Source organism: Entelurus aequoreus, linkage group LG06, assembly GCF_033978785.1.
Source record: "Entelurus aequoreus isolate RoL-2023_Sb linkage group LG06, RoL_Eaeq_v1.1, whole genome shotgun sequence".
In the NCBI taxonomy this organism is placed as follows: Eukaryota; Metazoa; Chordata; class Actinopteri; order Syngnathiformes; family Syngnathidae; genus Entelurus; species Entelurus aequoreus.
In genome coordinates, this window is record NC_084736.1 from 54,166,912 (window position 1) to 54,183,866 (window position 16,955).

The 16,955-nt window shown below is 40.6% G+C and overlaps 1 protein-coding gene across 7 annotated transcripts in view; it reads right to left on the reverse strand.

The window, feature by feature from the left end:
• The window catches only part of arb2a (ARB2 cotranscriptional regulator A), a 450,847-nt gene that overhangs the window by 133,057 nt on the left and 300,835 nt on the right, over window positions 1-16,955 (reverse strand). For all 7 annotated transcript variants that reach the window (XM_062051000.1, XM_062051001.1, XM_062050995.1 and 4 more), the window contains one exon: window positions 9,163-9,247. In XM_062051000.1, coding sequence (XP_061906984.1) covers window positions 9,163-9,247 — 85 coding nt within the window. The remainder of the gene's footprint in view (window positions 1-9,162; window positions 9,248-16,955) is intronic.

The window sequence follows — 16,955 nt, forward strand, 5'->3', positions numbered from 1 at the left end:
ATAAAATAAAAGCCTCAAACTGAACTTTTGCCTCAACTTTCAGAAAAAGCTGCCACAAATTCCGGCATTTCAGGGCACGGCAATCAGACAAAAAACCCCACAAAACCCTCATTATGCTTGATCTGACACTTCAGGATTTGTCAAACATATCTAACCGGTAAAATGCCAATATGACTGCATTCACTTCCCATTTTAACAAAACATTCTTTTGACAATGGTTTGCTGAATCCAAAGCATCCTCGGGAGTATGCATGCATTATATTGTGCTACGGTCCATCACAAATGTAACCCAAACAAAAGTAGTAAAGTCAGGTCAAAGGCTGAAATCCGGTTCACCAGAGTTTACCTGGCGTATTTCCTGCAACACGACAGCGACATGTCGGATTTGGGCTAGGAAAACACTGAAATGCATTTGTGAAAACACACTTCTCGTGATCTCGTCTGCTGAGGGAGCGGACTTCCACAAAACCAAGCTGAAAAAACACAGATGTTAGAGGGGATGAGGTTAATTTCAGTGAGCCCGAATTTCCTCTCGGAGCAAGTCATCACACAAACATCAGTCAGCGTGTGTGTGTGTGGGTGTGTGTGTGTGTGTGTGTAGACGGGGTGCCGGCAGCAAGAAGATGTTTCATGGTCAGTAGTGCGTGGATCGGACAGTTGAGGGTTACTGTCAAAACTAGAGCGAAACAGCCTGTTTTTAGTGCTGCAGTTCCCAAGCCAGGGTTAGTTTTTAGGCTAAACGATTGAAGCACATTCTTTGGCAAAGGGTGATTGTGGTTATAATTTATTGCCTTTTGTGTTCTTTTTGTCTTTTCTTTCATTCATTAAAGTTGTTGCAAAATGGGATTTTGTCAGTTTCGGAACTATTAAGAAACCATATTTTAAAAACTGCAAAAGTTCAGGACACCCTGATCTAATGGGTTGTATGTGTCACGCCAGGCTTGACATTTTAGTCGAGTGTTTGTGTTTTCCTGTGTTTGGTGTTTAGTTCCTGTTCGGCGCTCTTATTTCTACAGTTTCCATTTCCTGTAACATTGTCTTTGCAGCACCTTTACTTTGTTTGCCAGTGCCCCTGTGCATGTTTAGTAATCAAGTCTATTAATGTTCCGCTGTTTTCGCATGCTACTAGACTACTAGCATTTTGTTAGGTTTACTTTAAGTTAAAGTTAAAGTATCAATGATTGTCACAAACACACTAGGTGTGGCAAAATTATTCTCTGCATTTGACCCATCACCCTTGATCACCCCCTGGGAGGTGAGGGGAGCAGTGGGCAGCAGCAGTGGCCGCGCCCCGGAATATGTTTTGGTGATTCAACCTCCAATTCCAACCCTTGATGCTGAGTGCCAAGCAGGGAGGTAATGGGTCCCATTTTTATAGTCTTTGGCATGACTCGGCTTTAGTTGTTTTCTGTAGTTCAATAGCTTTTTCTATGCTTCCGGTGCACTCCCACCTGCACTCGTCTTTTTTTTTCTTTCATATATTAAATACCTTCTACCTGCACGCTGTTTTCAGCCGTCCTTTGCACCTCGGGATCACGTCAACTACTGTAATCATGCAACCCAAGCATTAAACTATGGTAATTTTAACAATTGTTGGTATAAAAAAAAACCTGTGGCGAGATTTCTCTTTCATTTCATGCATCACTTTTTAAAGCCTACCCCTTCCGTAGCTAAAATTTAAATTAAAAAATTATGGAAAATGGTGGTATATGGGCAAACATTGTGACTTTGTAATCAAAATGACAACTATGCATGAACTAAATCAAAGTAAGTCCCTTACCTTAGCTCATTAAGTTTAATTACAGCGTTGTGTTAAGTTGCTTGTAACTGAACACATTTGGTAATTAAAGTACAGGTAAGCCATTAACTTACTTTTGTCAGCCATTAATCAGTGTTTACCTACAGAGAGCTCAGCCTTTGTAATTAATAATCAGCTTGGACAATGAGTAATCACCCAACAGGAAGCGTGTGTATGTGTGTACTGTTCAAACAGTAAGTTAGGCATGGGATCGTATAATAGTGATTCTGCACCAGCTTTTCTTTTTCTATTCAGCCATCCATCCCTCGTCACCCAGTCTTACTCCTCCTTAGTCTTTCCCTTCCGCCTCAAAGTGACATTTTTTTTAAGCTCTTCCCTAACTTCATTCAATTTTCAGAATAAGTGTAATGTCAGCTTTGTGGTAGGGATACTAATTCAGCTTTCCATATAGGCCGTGTTAAACAATTCTGGTAGTATGCGGCCCTCTCAAAAAATAGATTAGTAAATGAGGAACAAATCCATTTTGCAATACAGTTAAACATAACAAATTGAAAATAAACACCAGCAGTCAAGTATGAGGGAGTCAGGTCCAAGTTGAAATGGATTTTCAAAAGAACTGGCGATAAACATCCTAGTTGCGAGAAATGTAAAAAATGTTGCTCTGACCGTGCACCAGCACTGCTTTACAGATGATTGGGAACTACAGACAAACTTCCTTCATGTGCACTCCCTCTCCTTCTGCCAAAAATATTGCGGTGCGAAGAACGCAGTCATCATATCATCACTGCACCACACATGGAGGCAGGATGGATGTGGAGGATGGGAGGAGACGTATGGCATAAGAAGCACACGAGGAAAAGTAAAAGCAGAGGCAGAAGGAGCAAAGACTTATCCTTCAAAATGTTTCCCTTTGAGGCTGTCTGAGTTGTACTGGTGCCAAAGTCTCAAAAAGCATTTTTCAAGTATCCACACACTATTTTTTTTTGCCAAATATGGCAGACGTGCTACATTAACAATGCCTGTGAAATACTTAATGTATGTTTAATAAGATCAGGCTATGTGCCTTTCTTTACATGAACATTATCAATAAAAAATAACTGAATCCTAACCAACACTGGTTCATAAGTAAAACAACAGCAATGGAAGTTTAACAATTTCAGCCTAAAAAAAAAACTTCTGGTACCAATACAGCTTCCGCCATGCTAGTCACGGCTGTTGTGTCCTTGCCCAGCAGGCACAAGACATTGATACATCGTTGATTATACATACATGTCCTTTAAAACTGACTTTGAAACAACGCTGCAAAATAGTTTTGTGTAAATTGAGACAACGTTGATGTCTGACGTTGGATCCACGTTGTTGGTCGGGAAATGACCATAATTCAATGGTCAAATCAACGTCACAACCTGACATTGATTAAACGTCTTCAAAAAGCATGTTGTTTCAACGTTGTATTTGTGTTATACAAAATTGGTTGGGAAATGACCAAATTTCAATGTTCAAATCAACATCAGAATCCAATATTGATTCAACGTCGTCAAAAAGCATGTTGTTTCAACGTTGTATTTGTGTTGTAGAACATTGGTTAGAAAATGACCAAATTTCAATGGTCAAATCAACATCACAACCTGACATTGAATAAACATCTTCAAAAAGCATGTTGTTTCAACGTTGCTCCAACGTTGATTATACATACAGTACATGTCCTTGGGGCGGTATAGCTCGGTTGGTAGAGTGGCCGTGCCATCAACCTGAGGGTTGCAGGTTCGATCCCCGCTTCCGCCATCCTAGTAACTGCCGTTGTGTCCTTGGGCAAGACACTTTACCCACCTGCTCTCAGTGCCACCCACGCTGGTTTAAATGTAACTTAGATATTGGGTTTTCACTATGTAAAGCGCTTTGAGTCACTAGAGAAAAGCGCTATATAAATATAATTCACTTCACTTCACTTCCTTTAAAACTGACTTTGAAACAATGTTGCAAAATAGTTTTGTGTAAATTGAGACAACGTTGATGTCTGATGTTGGATCCATGTTGTTGAAAATGTACTTTTCAGTTCTTATGTGTCTTGTGCATGTTAAGAATTGACAATAAATATCTTGAATCTTGATTGGGAAATGACCAAAATTCAATGGTCAAATCAACGTCACAACCTGACATAGATTAAAAGTCTTCAAAAAGCATGTTGTTTTAACGTTGTATTTGTGTTGTAGAATATTGGTTGGGGAATGACCAAATTTCAATGGTCAAATCAACGTCAGAACCCAACATTGTTTAAATGCTGTCAAAAAGCATGGTGTTTTAATGTTATATTTGAGTTGCTCAGCATCAGGACCTAATTCAACAAGTTCTCAACGTTGTTTTAATGTCTTGTTCCTGCTGGGTGGGCAAGACACTTCACCCACCTTGCTCCCAGTGCTGCACACACTGTTTTAAATGTAGGTACTGAGTTTTGTAATGTGAAGCGCTTCGAGTCTCGAGAGAAAAAGGGCTTTCTAAATATAATTCATTTCACATTAAATAATTTGGTATATTAAAGATGTCCCGATCCAATTTTCTGGTCATAGATCCGATCTTATTTCGAGTTCCGATTCGATACTTTGATAATAGACTATAGAACTGAAAATATTTCATATAAAGTAACTAAAGTAAACAAAATACAATTTTTATAAAGCTTATCTTACAACATATAAAATGTCCTAGTACTGTAGTAAATTAGATTATGTAATAAAGTACAAATTAAATGCTATGTATTTATTTATTGTTTTTAAAAAAAATAAAGTGGTTATAGTGCACAGTAACTAAACAGAAGCAAACAGTTCTATTGGCTCCCATATTTTGTCATCTGGATCAATATTACAAAATACACAAATATTATTCCGTGCCAATCACAAAGAAAGAAGTGACCATCAAAAGTACATAAAACAATGTCAGCCAGTGACAAATACGAGCAAGTCAAGTCCAAAGGAAGTGTCCATTGTGCAATTTTATAACCATCAACTATGAACATGATCCATTATTTTGGAGAAAAAATAAGCATATCTGCTTTTTCAGGAAGGATATGAGATCTTTTCAACTAATTACAGTGTCTCTGCTGTGGAGAACACCTCTCAGAGGGAGAAGGAGGCGTGCAGCTTCTGAGCCAGTCAGACGCTCTCTCGTCATGACAAGCATCAATTTCACATTTACAGTAAGTATTAGCAGGTTTTAAAAGGAAGTGCTAACATGATAGGCAGTGTTAGTAAAAGTTAGTTACCTGCAGCATGAGCAGACGACGAGCTTCTGGAGGGCGGGGATGGAAAACGTGTATTTCATTTAAAGTTATCGCATGCTGTGTGTGCTAATGTTTCTGGCAGTAGTTTGATTAAATATCCAAGTTTCTCTGTTGTCATCCTTTCTCGTGAACAGCCCTTCAGCATTTGTGCCACTTAAGCGCTGTCCGTGGTGACAACAGCATGCCCACTGGAATCGACAAGGGAATCGTTGACAAAACTGGCAATGATTCCCAAGGATCAAAACCCTGGGAACGGGTTTTCAACAAGAACAGGTTTTCGATTCCTATCCCTGCTTGTTAGTTTGAATCAGTTAAATTTGTCAATATTCCAAAAGGGAGGGACTTTTGTTTTCTGGGGCTGAGAAGCTATTGCTTGTATTCCCACACGTGACTTCTTTCCGGAAGTGAAAACCAGTGGTGGTCGACCAAGGATACTATCTGAGTACAAAATAGGTTTAAGTCTTCCTGCAAAAAGCAAATATGAGCAAAATTTCAAACTATGCAATGGAACAGATCCCTTATTTTTGCATCGTTTTTGCTCGGGTAAGGTTGCATTTCATGATTTAACTTCACGTCGCATGTTTGTTGCTGTTGCATGCACTGTTTACGAGTAGCGTGTGTTTCCCCGTTTTTTTTTCAAAATATAACTAGATGTCAACATTATGTATGTGCTGAAAGATTCATTTATGCTTGTTTATCAAAATATAACTATAGATGTCAACATTGTGTATGTGCTGAAAATGCTCCCAATGGTAAAAGCTTAACTCTTAGGTTTTGCTCACGTTTGCTTTCTTTTACTTAAGACTCGGCGAGTTGGTGGTTTTTGAAACACTTGTCGCAAATGTGTGTTTAAGAAAGACAAATAATATCAACATAATACCTTACTGGGAAATATTAAACGTTAAAAGTGTATCAAACAAACCTTTTACAAAGTGACCACTGCAAACTTGTGCATTCTTCGACTCTGCTCTCTTGGACTGGAGTGTGACCTGCTTTTCTCTTCCTTTCGTAAAATCTTGCTTGCACTCTTCCGCCCTTTTTGTTTGCCTCTCGAGGAACTCGGAAGAAATGTTTATCTTTTTCGAGATTTGTACGATTCGTACAGCCAAAAACAACACAAGCATAGGGCATTTTTTCTTCGAGAAAGGCTAAATGACGCCGAATACCCATTGAGAACAGAGCTAGCTTGACCACCACGCATGTTTAACGGGTCTAGCTTGACCACCACGCATGTTTAACGGGTTGTGACGTCAGTAAAATCCAAGTAATACTGCGAACTGTGACATCCCCCACCTATACACAAGCATGCTGCATACTCTTTGCATAGCAACCCCGACTAGATCATTCATTGCAGCAGAAGAGGTGACTGCTGGGAGCTCGATGTTTGCAGATTGAAGTGCAGGGCCACGGCGCCCTGACAGGCTTCCCTCAACCTTCTCTCAACCTCCTCACCTCTGCCGCGGCTCTCGCCACAATGGCCGCTGGCTGCAAAGCTGCCAGGCTGCCAAGGACTCAAAGACGACCGAGTCAACCTTTGACATCAGAAGCAGCTACCAAAAGACCAGAGACAAGCTGAGTTGGCAGCTTTGTTAATAGGCCTGATCCCCACGTCTTTTCAGCTTTGTTAAAGTAGTGAAAGTCAATAAAGCATAAGTCAATAGGGTCCACATGCAGATGGACGTCATGTCAAATGGTGTTCCAACCAAGCCTTTCTTGCCATGTTTCATAAAGTGCGACCTGGATGTCTAGACTTGGCAATGGTCACTGGGAAGAGGCATTAAACATCACGGTAGAAGTGACATTTGAACATGAAATACAGTATGGGTTTTACACTGAAGCCTCGCTGACATTTGAAGGAGCTGATTCACCGTTAGATGTCGATACGTACCACCCACATAGCACCGTGTGGAACATGCCGCTTTAGTGGTCGAGATGAGATAGCGGTGTAGATGGGTATTCAGTGACATGTGGGGCATGTGAAAAATGACCTATACTTTCACAAGGATGTCACAGTAGAGCAATGGGGGCGGGGGTAACACAGTGTCCCCATGCAGAACCAAAATATGTCATACATAGAACTTGTGTAGTCCACACATGTAAGGCTAAAATAGGCACATTAAGAGCTGCGACAGATTCCTAGGTTTCTATCAGGCTTGAATGTCCTTTTTGTAGTTGTGTGTGCTTATGCATGCGAGCCTGATGTGTGTCAGTCTTCCAACAACGCTTGCAATCACCGTCTCTTATCAATGGTCATGTTGAGGATTACAGCGTTCATCCCTAATCCTACATTAAGAACACTTTCTCGTGATGGCTGTGACATCATCAAGGCCAGTCCGCCACAGAGATGGCACGGGGACAGGAAGCCAAACACCACAGGATTAACGATGTAGCCGAGGGAGTGGATAATGAAAATAAAAAAAATGGAGGAGAGGGTGTGACAAAGACGATGGAAATAAAAACAGCATCATACGGAACATTAGGGTTGCATATGTAGATGGACACTGTGGATTTGCATTTCAAGATAATCTGCCACCGCTTCAGTTTCTCTGACAAGGATTCTAAGATCAGCCCAGCAATCCAAAGCCGTGTAAAGAAACACTGCAATGTTGTCTACTTACACAATAACCAGCACGGCTTGATTGGCAGCTGTGCCTGAAACCTGAACCTAGACAACAATGTGCAGTGACATATTTGATGATGCCGGTACGCTAATATGACCACGTTTCTCAGCAACATGTAGGGTTGTACGGTATACCGGTATTGGTATAGTACCGCGATACTAATGAATCATATTCGGTACTATACTGCATCTAAAAAGCACCCCCATCGCCGTCACATCGTGTCATTGCTGGTTTACGAGCAGACAAGCATCACCAGAGTTTACCTGGTAAACTCAATCACGGAGTACTTACAAGCAGACACAGTGTGTAGACAGAAAAGGGAGAATGGAAGCATTTTGGCTTAAAAACTAACGATAAATGTGAAGTTATAACAATGAAACGCCCACCGGAAGAGGTGCTTTAAGACATGGTTAGCTAGCTAACTACGGGCTAAAGTCTAGGCGCAGTCTGCAGTGTTAGCTACTTCTAAATCACTAATCCTCGCCTCCATGGCGTCAAATAAAGTAAGTTTCTTACAAGTATCATCGCCAGATAATATGTCTCACCTGATACACACACCATAATAATACTCGTTTGGTGAAGCACAGTACAATCCATCAAAGCGGTGCGGCTTTATAGCTTACCAAAGTCGTACTAAAACATTTTGATAGATTTTTGAGTGCCGTGTCTAATGTTCTATATTTTCAATGGAACATATAACATTTTGGTGTTGTTTGCTTGAGTCATATTGCAGTCTACTTGTATCTCTTATGTGTGACTGCCATCATAATGCAGTCCGCACGTATCTGTTATGTGTGACTGCCATCTACTGGTCACAATTCTCATTTCACCATGTACCAAATAAAATAGCTTCAAAGTCGGTAAGCACAACCAAAATTATTTCGTACATTAGGCGCACCGGGTTATAAGGCGCACTGTCGAGTTTTGAGAAAATGAAAGGACTTTAAGTGCGCCTTATAGTCCGAAAAATACGGTAGTTACTTCGGATTAATTTATGTAAGTCACTAGCAACACTGCGGCTACTCAACATATGCAGTGACAGTTCAAACTTTAAGGAAAGTTATGTATCCAACACCAAGTTTAAATCAACATTTACTTATATAGCCCTTAATCCAAAATGTCTCAAAAGGCTGCACAAACCACAACAGAACACCTCTCTCTCTCTGGCACTCTTCATTCACTCTTTTCACTTTTCATTATGCATTCAACAGGATGCAGCAAAGGCTATCAGAAATCACACAGCTTTACTTCGTTCAGTCCCTTCCCAAAGAATGTGACCACTGCTAAACACTAATATGCGTTACCTAAAATGACACTTATGCACCAAGGCTGTGACCAAAAACATTGCCTCACTTCTTAAATCGCATTGCCAAAACCTATCTTGGCCAAATGCTAGGTTCTGTTAAGCATCAGTATTGCGTTTGCATTTCTATTCTGAGGCTGAAAGAACTCACAGTTAAACTATATCAAGTGTGAGTAGTGTGAGACTGTTTATTTAGGTTTGATACCTGCAGAGACACGTGGGCAGTCTGGCAGCATGGAGTCCAGAGGAGTGTCCAGGGGCTCTGGACTTGATACCCAGTTACAACAGTGCTGTGATGATCGAAAAAAATAAAATAAAAGTCAACAAAAAAGATGAAACAAGAGAGACACAAAAAAACCCACAATTCTCACAGTACAAAAATCAATCGATAGTAGCCCCTTTATCCAAATCCAATATAAAAGCTCTGTATCTTAAACTCTAAACATCAGTTATCTCTGTAAGAGCAATATTTTAATGTTGTTCTTCTATTGGATCCCAATAGCTTGTGTGGCTGTACCCAATGAAGTGGTCTTGTGGCTATGTTCAAAGAAAGAAATCAATTTAATGCAAATTGAGCTATGACAAAAAAGACAAAAACATGCGGGGGGGGGTAGATGGAACAGAAAATGGAGATGCAAGAAAACAAAGAAAACGGGTAAGGGGGTAGTGGAGAGGAAGGTGAGTGTGTGAGTGAAGGAAGGGGAGGAGAGAAAGAGACAGGAACAAGCAATTAAAAGCTTGGTGACGTGTTGCTTAGACATCTTGTTTGTTTGTGGTCGAGAGCTGAGGCCTTCTGCCATGGTGCGTCAATGGGTGCACTGGGGGAGGGAGTCTTCCCAGTTTGCTGACCCGTAACCCCTTGCAAACACCCTCGGTCCTCACAAAGCCCCAAGTGGTGGAAAACATTACTGTCAAAAAAAGAGTGGACCTCTTCATCTATTTTTGCTGTCTTCATCTCCCAAATACTTTCTTTGTGTTGCCCACCGTCTTGCTGTACATACTATAATAATATCAGCCATAGTTATCTGTTGCTTTGGTATATGTTTGTATTTGCTTCTCAAATACACACAAGTTAAATTAGATTAGATTAGATTTAGATGTATTGGTCCCCTTGGGGAAATTCATTGTCACTGCCGTACATTTGAACAATAGACATTACACATCACAAAAAATAACAAAAAGGCATCCTACATGACCAACACACATTTACAGACTTGTCAGACAGGTCAGCCAGGCCTGCTGTTAAGGGTGGCTATAGCTGCAGGGATAAGGCTTTTCCTGAGGCGGCCCCTCCGGAATTTGATAGTTCTGTACCTAAGTTAAAGTTAAGAAGTGGACAGAATTATGTACACAAACATAATAAAGCAGTAGTTGGAGTTGCACCCTTGTACATAACAAGGAATGGAGGAAAAAATGTTGTTAAATAAATAAATATAGGTCCGATATGAGGAATTATGACGTCATACAGATAAATCTGGTAACTTAATAAAAAGCTCCAATGAGGCAATATTACCCATACTGAGCTGTAAGTGGGTAAGGGTGAGCCAGTCAAGAGCTCCTTTTCCCCTACCTTTGGTAGCTAAGCTCAGTGTGCTGTAACGGCCTGTCATAAACAAACATGGCGTTGATCGTGTGGTGTTTCAGAGGAAGACGTTTCACATGCTCTTTTGCAACACTTGTTTAGCAAACATTCCACTAAGTGGGGAGGAATCATCACGCTTCAACACATCAAACCTTATCAGCCACCTGAAAGCCAAAGAGGACGCCTGCCGACTAAGCCGGTTAAGGTTATCCAGGGTATATCCCACCTAACCTTATCCTTGTCCACACACACACAATGCCAACGTTTAAGACAACCCCCCCCCCCCCCCCAGCCCCCTTCCGTCCGCCGGCGCAACGCAACCTAGTATGCATGCGCGAAAAAGTCACCTCTGACCTGGAAGTTTATTCTTACCCTGTGTTTCAATGTACTTGTGGGGAGGCGGGGCCGGCAGACCGGGGCCGACTCCGAGATGGCGGCAAGGAGGCGTGGCCGGCAGTACAGCGGCGAAGCAGGGCCCACCGGAGCCCGCTCCAAGATGGCGGTGAGGAGGCGTGGACGACGAGCGAGCAGAGAGGCGGGGAGCGACGCCGCAATCGAGATGGACTGCAGGTGCGTGGATCGGGCAGCTGGGCACAATTAAGCAACCTCCTCTCACGGAATAAAAGGGGAGCAGCAGAGGAGGACGGGGAGAGGAGAGTTGTAGAGCGAGCAGCACATGCAGCGCGAAGGAAGGAGAGAGACAAGAGAAGGAGCCAGAGAGAGGCGGATGCAGAGCGAGAGCGAAAGAGAGCGCGAGGAAGACGACGACGCACACGGCTGAAAAGCGGACCAGAGAGCGAGCAGTGGAAGAGGACGGAGCTGAAAAGCGACACGACCTGAGACTGAGAGGTTTTATGGAAAAATAAAATGAAGTCAACCCTGCCTGCTCGCGACAATGTCGTTCCGTGTTGGTCCTGAGAACCCGCACGACGGCTTGAGACCGTCACAGTACTCTATTGCCAAATTTCTTTTAACAGTAAAGCTTGCTTGCCTCACCTCACCATCAGCAGCTGTTAGACTGTTGTAGTGAATCACACCTGAGCCATCATACATGAATCATATCTTGAATGGACATGTGAAAATAAACAATGTGATAAAGAACATTTTACAACAATCAATCTAGGGATCTATATATCTGGTCAGGACACTGTGCTTGGAGGCTGAAATTGGCGGTCGTACTTGACGGCCGCAACCACTTCATGGCTTCACAATAGTTATGGAGTACAAAACTAGACGCTGAGTAATCGCTCGACATACATGGCAGACAATAACTGACAGTCTGCTTTGCCAGTCCAAATGCATTCGCTGTTTTCTGAAGCCTTCCCGCGTCCACGGAAGCCCGCATTCTCGATGTCTCTCCTTCGACAAATGGACAACGTTTTTCGTTAGTAGAATCAATTGACCTGGACATTCGAAAGTTCTCTTGCCGTTCCGCTGGCACAACACACTCGGTAACACACTCGGTAACAAACATATTCCACCAGGCTGCCGTTCTTCCAGGCCTTATCTAAAACCGTCGCTCAACATTAACGTTGCCGTCTGAGATGTGTTGTATCCCAAATAGCTGCAATCGACTGTTTCCTTCTCTTAAGGTATTCATGTGTGAGTCCGACAAGCGTCTGTACATGTAGAAGAAGGAGAAACACGGGCATGTCTGGATGAATCGCCTCCATCTTTTCAGTGGTTACCTCCGAGTTACGAAACCGCTTGTTATGAAGCTGGCTGTGGCGCGTTCGTTCTGACGTCACTTCCTGTGTGGGGCACGGCCTTTCTGGCGTCACTTCCTCTCCGAACTCAGTTTGTAAACGATCGATGAGTCCATACAAAGCTAAGAGCCGGAGATTCAAGAAATACACGGTGCACTTACTCGTGTAAAAAAATATCCAAGGAGGGGAACCTTAAACTATGGTTTAGTGTAGCTGACACAGAGCTTAGGCTACATAATTATTCGTTTAAGGAGTTATCCGGCATAGGCTCCAGCACCCCCGCGACCCCAAAGGGAATAAGCGGTAGAAAATGGATGGATGGATGGATGGATGGAGTTATCTGGCTCAATGTAGACAAGGCCTAAATAAGCTGTCCCAAAGCCAGACTCAAAGAAAGATCCGAGGCTTGTTCCTATCGCCACGGTAATCTGTAATTTCCTCTTGAAAATGATGGCGCTGGACGATCAGCCATTTACCATCGTTGAAGATGGACTCCACTGCCGTGTGACTTCAGGGAACAAGCTTTATCAGTATCATGCAGTGTCCCGCTTCAAACCCCGCTACGAAAAGCTGCGCAGTGCAAAACATGCTCAATGTTGCCGTTATATTGACTTCCTAATTATCATTAAAAAAAAAAAAATACAACTATTTGTTTTGCAGATTGAACTGTTTTGTATATTGTGCTCTTAAGTTGAAGTTGCTGATCAATTTTAATGTATTATTATTCATTAAGTTTAATTAATTCATGTTTCACTATCAAATGGGTCAAGTCGGACAAACATTGTTTATAGTTTAAATTTCAGGCAAATTGATGCACTTTAAATCTTTTCTATTACAGACTAAAAAACTGTGAATGAATATATTTTTGTTGTAAGGTGATCTGTACATTTTTGTTTTCTCCACTTTTAATAAGGATACAATGTTATGCAAAGGTGTCCTTATACCAATTTAAATGACAAATGATACTATTTATTTTAGGTGTCGAAACATTTTTTTTTTGAATGAATCGCAATTCTAACAATTCTTAATCGAATAAAAAAAAGTCCAACATTTATTTATTTATTTTATTTTTATTTTCCAAAATCTGTCTTGTCCAGTCACTTTATTAAATGTTTATTAAACCAGTTTTTTTTTTTTTTAAGTAATACAAAAATTTATCAGAGCTGTTTATCAATTTTACGGAGGAACGCAGTTAATCAAAGAACTGGCACTTAATGTTATTAAAAAAAGTATTATTTTTAAATCGAGAATCATTTTGAATCGAATCGTTACACCCAAAAATCGAATTGAAGCGTGTGGTGCCTAAAGATTCACATCCCTAGTGTTTATAGTCATGGCTCAGAGCGTGGGGTTGGGTGCGGGAAATGTTTTTTTCTTCTTCGGAGCAGCGTAACAGAAAATAATTGAGAAGCACTGAATAAGTAACTAATTATTGCATCAGTCTTGAGAAGCTGGAGGTTTTCTATATAGTAATCTACAAACTCCGTTTCCATATGAGTTGGGAAATTGTGTTAGCTGTAAATATAAACGGAATACAATGATTTGCAAATCCTTTTCAACCCATATTCAGTTGAATATGCTACTAAGACAACATATTTGATGTTCAAACTGATAAATTTTTTTTGCAAATAATCATTAACTTTAGAATTTGATGCCAGCAACACGTGACAAAGAAGTTGGGAAAGGTGGCAATAAATACTGATAAAGTTGAGGAATGCTCATCACACTTATTTGGAACATCCCACAGGTGAACAGGCAAATTGGGAACAGGTGGGTGCCATGATTGGGTATAAAAGTAGATTCCATGAAATGCTCAGTCATTTACAAACAAGGATGGGGCAAAGGTCACTACTTTGTCAACGAATGCATGAGCAAATTGTTGAACAGTTTAAGAAAAACCTTTATCAACCAGCTATTGCAAGGAATTTAGGGATTTCACCATCTACGGTCCGTAATATCTTCAAAGGGTTCAGAGAATCTGGAGAAATCACTGCACGTAAGCAGCTAAGCCCGTGACCTTCGATCCCTCAGGCTGTACTGCATCAACAAGCGACATCAGTGTGTATAGGATATCACCACATGGGCTCAGGAACACTTCAGAAACCCACTGTCAGTAACTACAGTTGGTCGCTACATCTGTAAGTGCAAGTTAAAACTCTCCTATGCAAGGCGAAAACCGTTTATCAACAACACCCAGAAACGCAGTCAGCTTTGCTGGGCCTGAGCTCATCTAAGATGGACTGATACAAAGTGGAAAAGTGTTCTGTGGTCTGACGAGTCTACATTTCAAATTGTTTTTGGAAACTGTGGACGTCGTGTCCTCCGGACCAAAGAGGAAAAGAACCATCCGGATTGTTATAGGCGCAAAGTTGAAAAGCCAGCATCTGTGATGGTATGGGGGTGTATTAGTGACCATGACATGGGTAACTTACACATGTGTGAAGGCGCCATTAATGCTGAAAGGTACATACAGGTTTTGGAGCAACATATGTTGCCATCCAAGCAACGTTACCATGGACGCCCCTGCTTAATTCAGCAAGACAATGCCAAGCCACGTGTTACATCAACGTGGCTTCATAGTAAAAGAGTGCGGGTACTAGACTGGCCTGCCTGTAGTCCAGACCTGTCTCCCATTGAAAATGTGTGGCGCATTATGACGCCTAAAATACCACAACGGAGACCCCCGGACTGTTGAACAACTTAAGCTGTACATCAAGCAAGAATGAGAAAGGATTCCACCTGAGAAGCTTAAAAAATGTGTCTCCTCAGTTCCCAAACGTTTACTGAGTGTTGTTAAAAGGAAAGGCCATGTAACACAGTGGTGAACATGCCCTTTCCCAACTACTTTGGCACGTGTTGCAGCCATGAAATTCTAAGTTAATTATTATTTGCAAAAAAAAAATAAAGTTTATGAGTTTGAACATCAAATATTTTGTCTTTGTAGTGCATTCAATTGAATATGGGTTGAAAAGGATTTGCAAATCATTGTATTCCGTTTATATTTACATCTAACACAATTCCCCAACTCATATGGAAACGGGGTTTGTAATTTGTAAACTACCTGTTAATAAAAAGTAATAAAAGCAATAAACAAAAAAAGCAGGTCCTATTTGTAACTTGCAAAAGTCATGTGTTGCATTACATACAGGTACACTCCAGCACTGTAGGTGGTGGTAAGGCACAATACAAATTGGATTGCACTTAAATAAGAAACACGGACATGGCTAATGTCATCTATTGAGTTAATATATATACTCATGGCTCAATTTTAACCACGGCAACTGTGGCAAAAGCCGCGACCGCCCTCGTCATTTGCCCTAAGCCCTAAAAAATGTGCCAACATAGGCGGCAAGAACATGCCGTGACCGCCCTTGACTTTTTACTTGTTAATGGACGAGGGATGTAACAGTAAACAGTATAATGATAATTTGCTATAAAATTCTAGACAGTTAGTAATACCGTCTAATTTTTTTGATTACAGAAAAAACGTCATGTATTAATGCATTTTAGGCAACAGTAAGTCAGGCGCATGCGCACTAGCGTTGTTTGGCTTGATAATCATGGCGGACTAAGGACACAGACTTTGCTCGGGAGATTTCCCCTTGGAGTAAACGGAGCCAAGCGCTTGGTTTAACGTCATTTTCCCTCACTTCCCGCCGTGCGTTTAAGAGCGCACTGCTGTGTTTAGATGGAGACAGGTGTGGACAATATTGGAGACAGAAGCACTTGTCCCCACACTAAAAATATACAGCGAAGGAGAAAACTATTTGATGTTTTGCAGCAGGCGATGTGTTGTGAACGTTGTCACAACTTGTTTATAAAGTCTTTACTTTGTTTACTGTGATGTTCACACGTACTTTAACTGCAAACTGTATCAGTGTTCAAATAACATCAATACCAGCTAAAATGTTTTGTCATCTCATCAAACTGAATGAAGGCTGTGAATATTGTGTATTTGATGTGAAAGGTCTCACTCCTCTTTATTTTTATTGGCCAAACTGTTGTACTGAACCAAGAGAAGAACATGGTTTTTATACATTACTTGTGTTTTTTTCAAGTCACAAAGGTCAAAAAACATTCATGGACACAGCATTTTGTTAATGTATTATTGTTTATAGTTAATTCCTATATGACATATTTCTGCTCAAACTCTTAATGGATCTGTCCTGATACGTCATCTACATGTACATATAAATGTACATTACTTTAAAAAAAATAAAAATAATGGAAAAAAAAATACCTCCCTCTATCAAAATGTAAAAATAGAAATAAAGGCATCATGAAATGACAAAAAGCTAACAAGTTTATATTAATAATTAATAAAAAAAACAGTGTATATATATATATATATATATATATATATATATATATATATATATATATATATATATATATATATATATATATATATATATATATATATATATATATATATACATACTGTTTTTATTAATGCATGCTTTGGAGCCCCTGCCTCGCAAAATAATAATGTTTGCCTTGGTGCCCTTCTAACTTGCCTTGGTGCCTTAAAATTTGCTCTTGCCTTGACCTTAAACAAGTTAACATTCGAGGCCTGTATACTGTATATTTTGGAAGTAAACATACAAACACAAACTATGTGCTCCGTGCTTGTGTAACAAATTACCAAATTGACAATACCATCAGTTACTTGGTTGCTAAAATCTTCTAGAAAATTCAAGCCAACTGTGT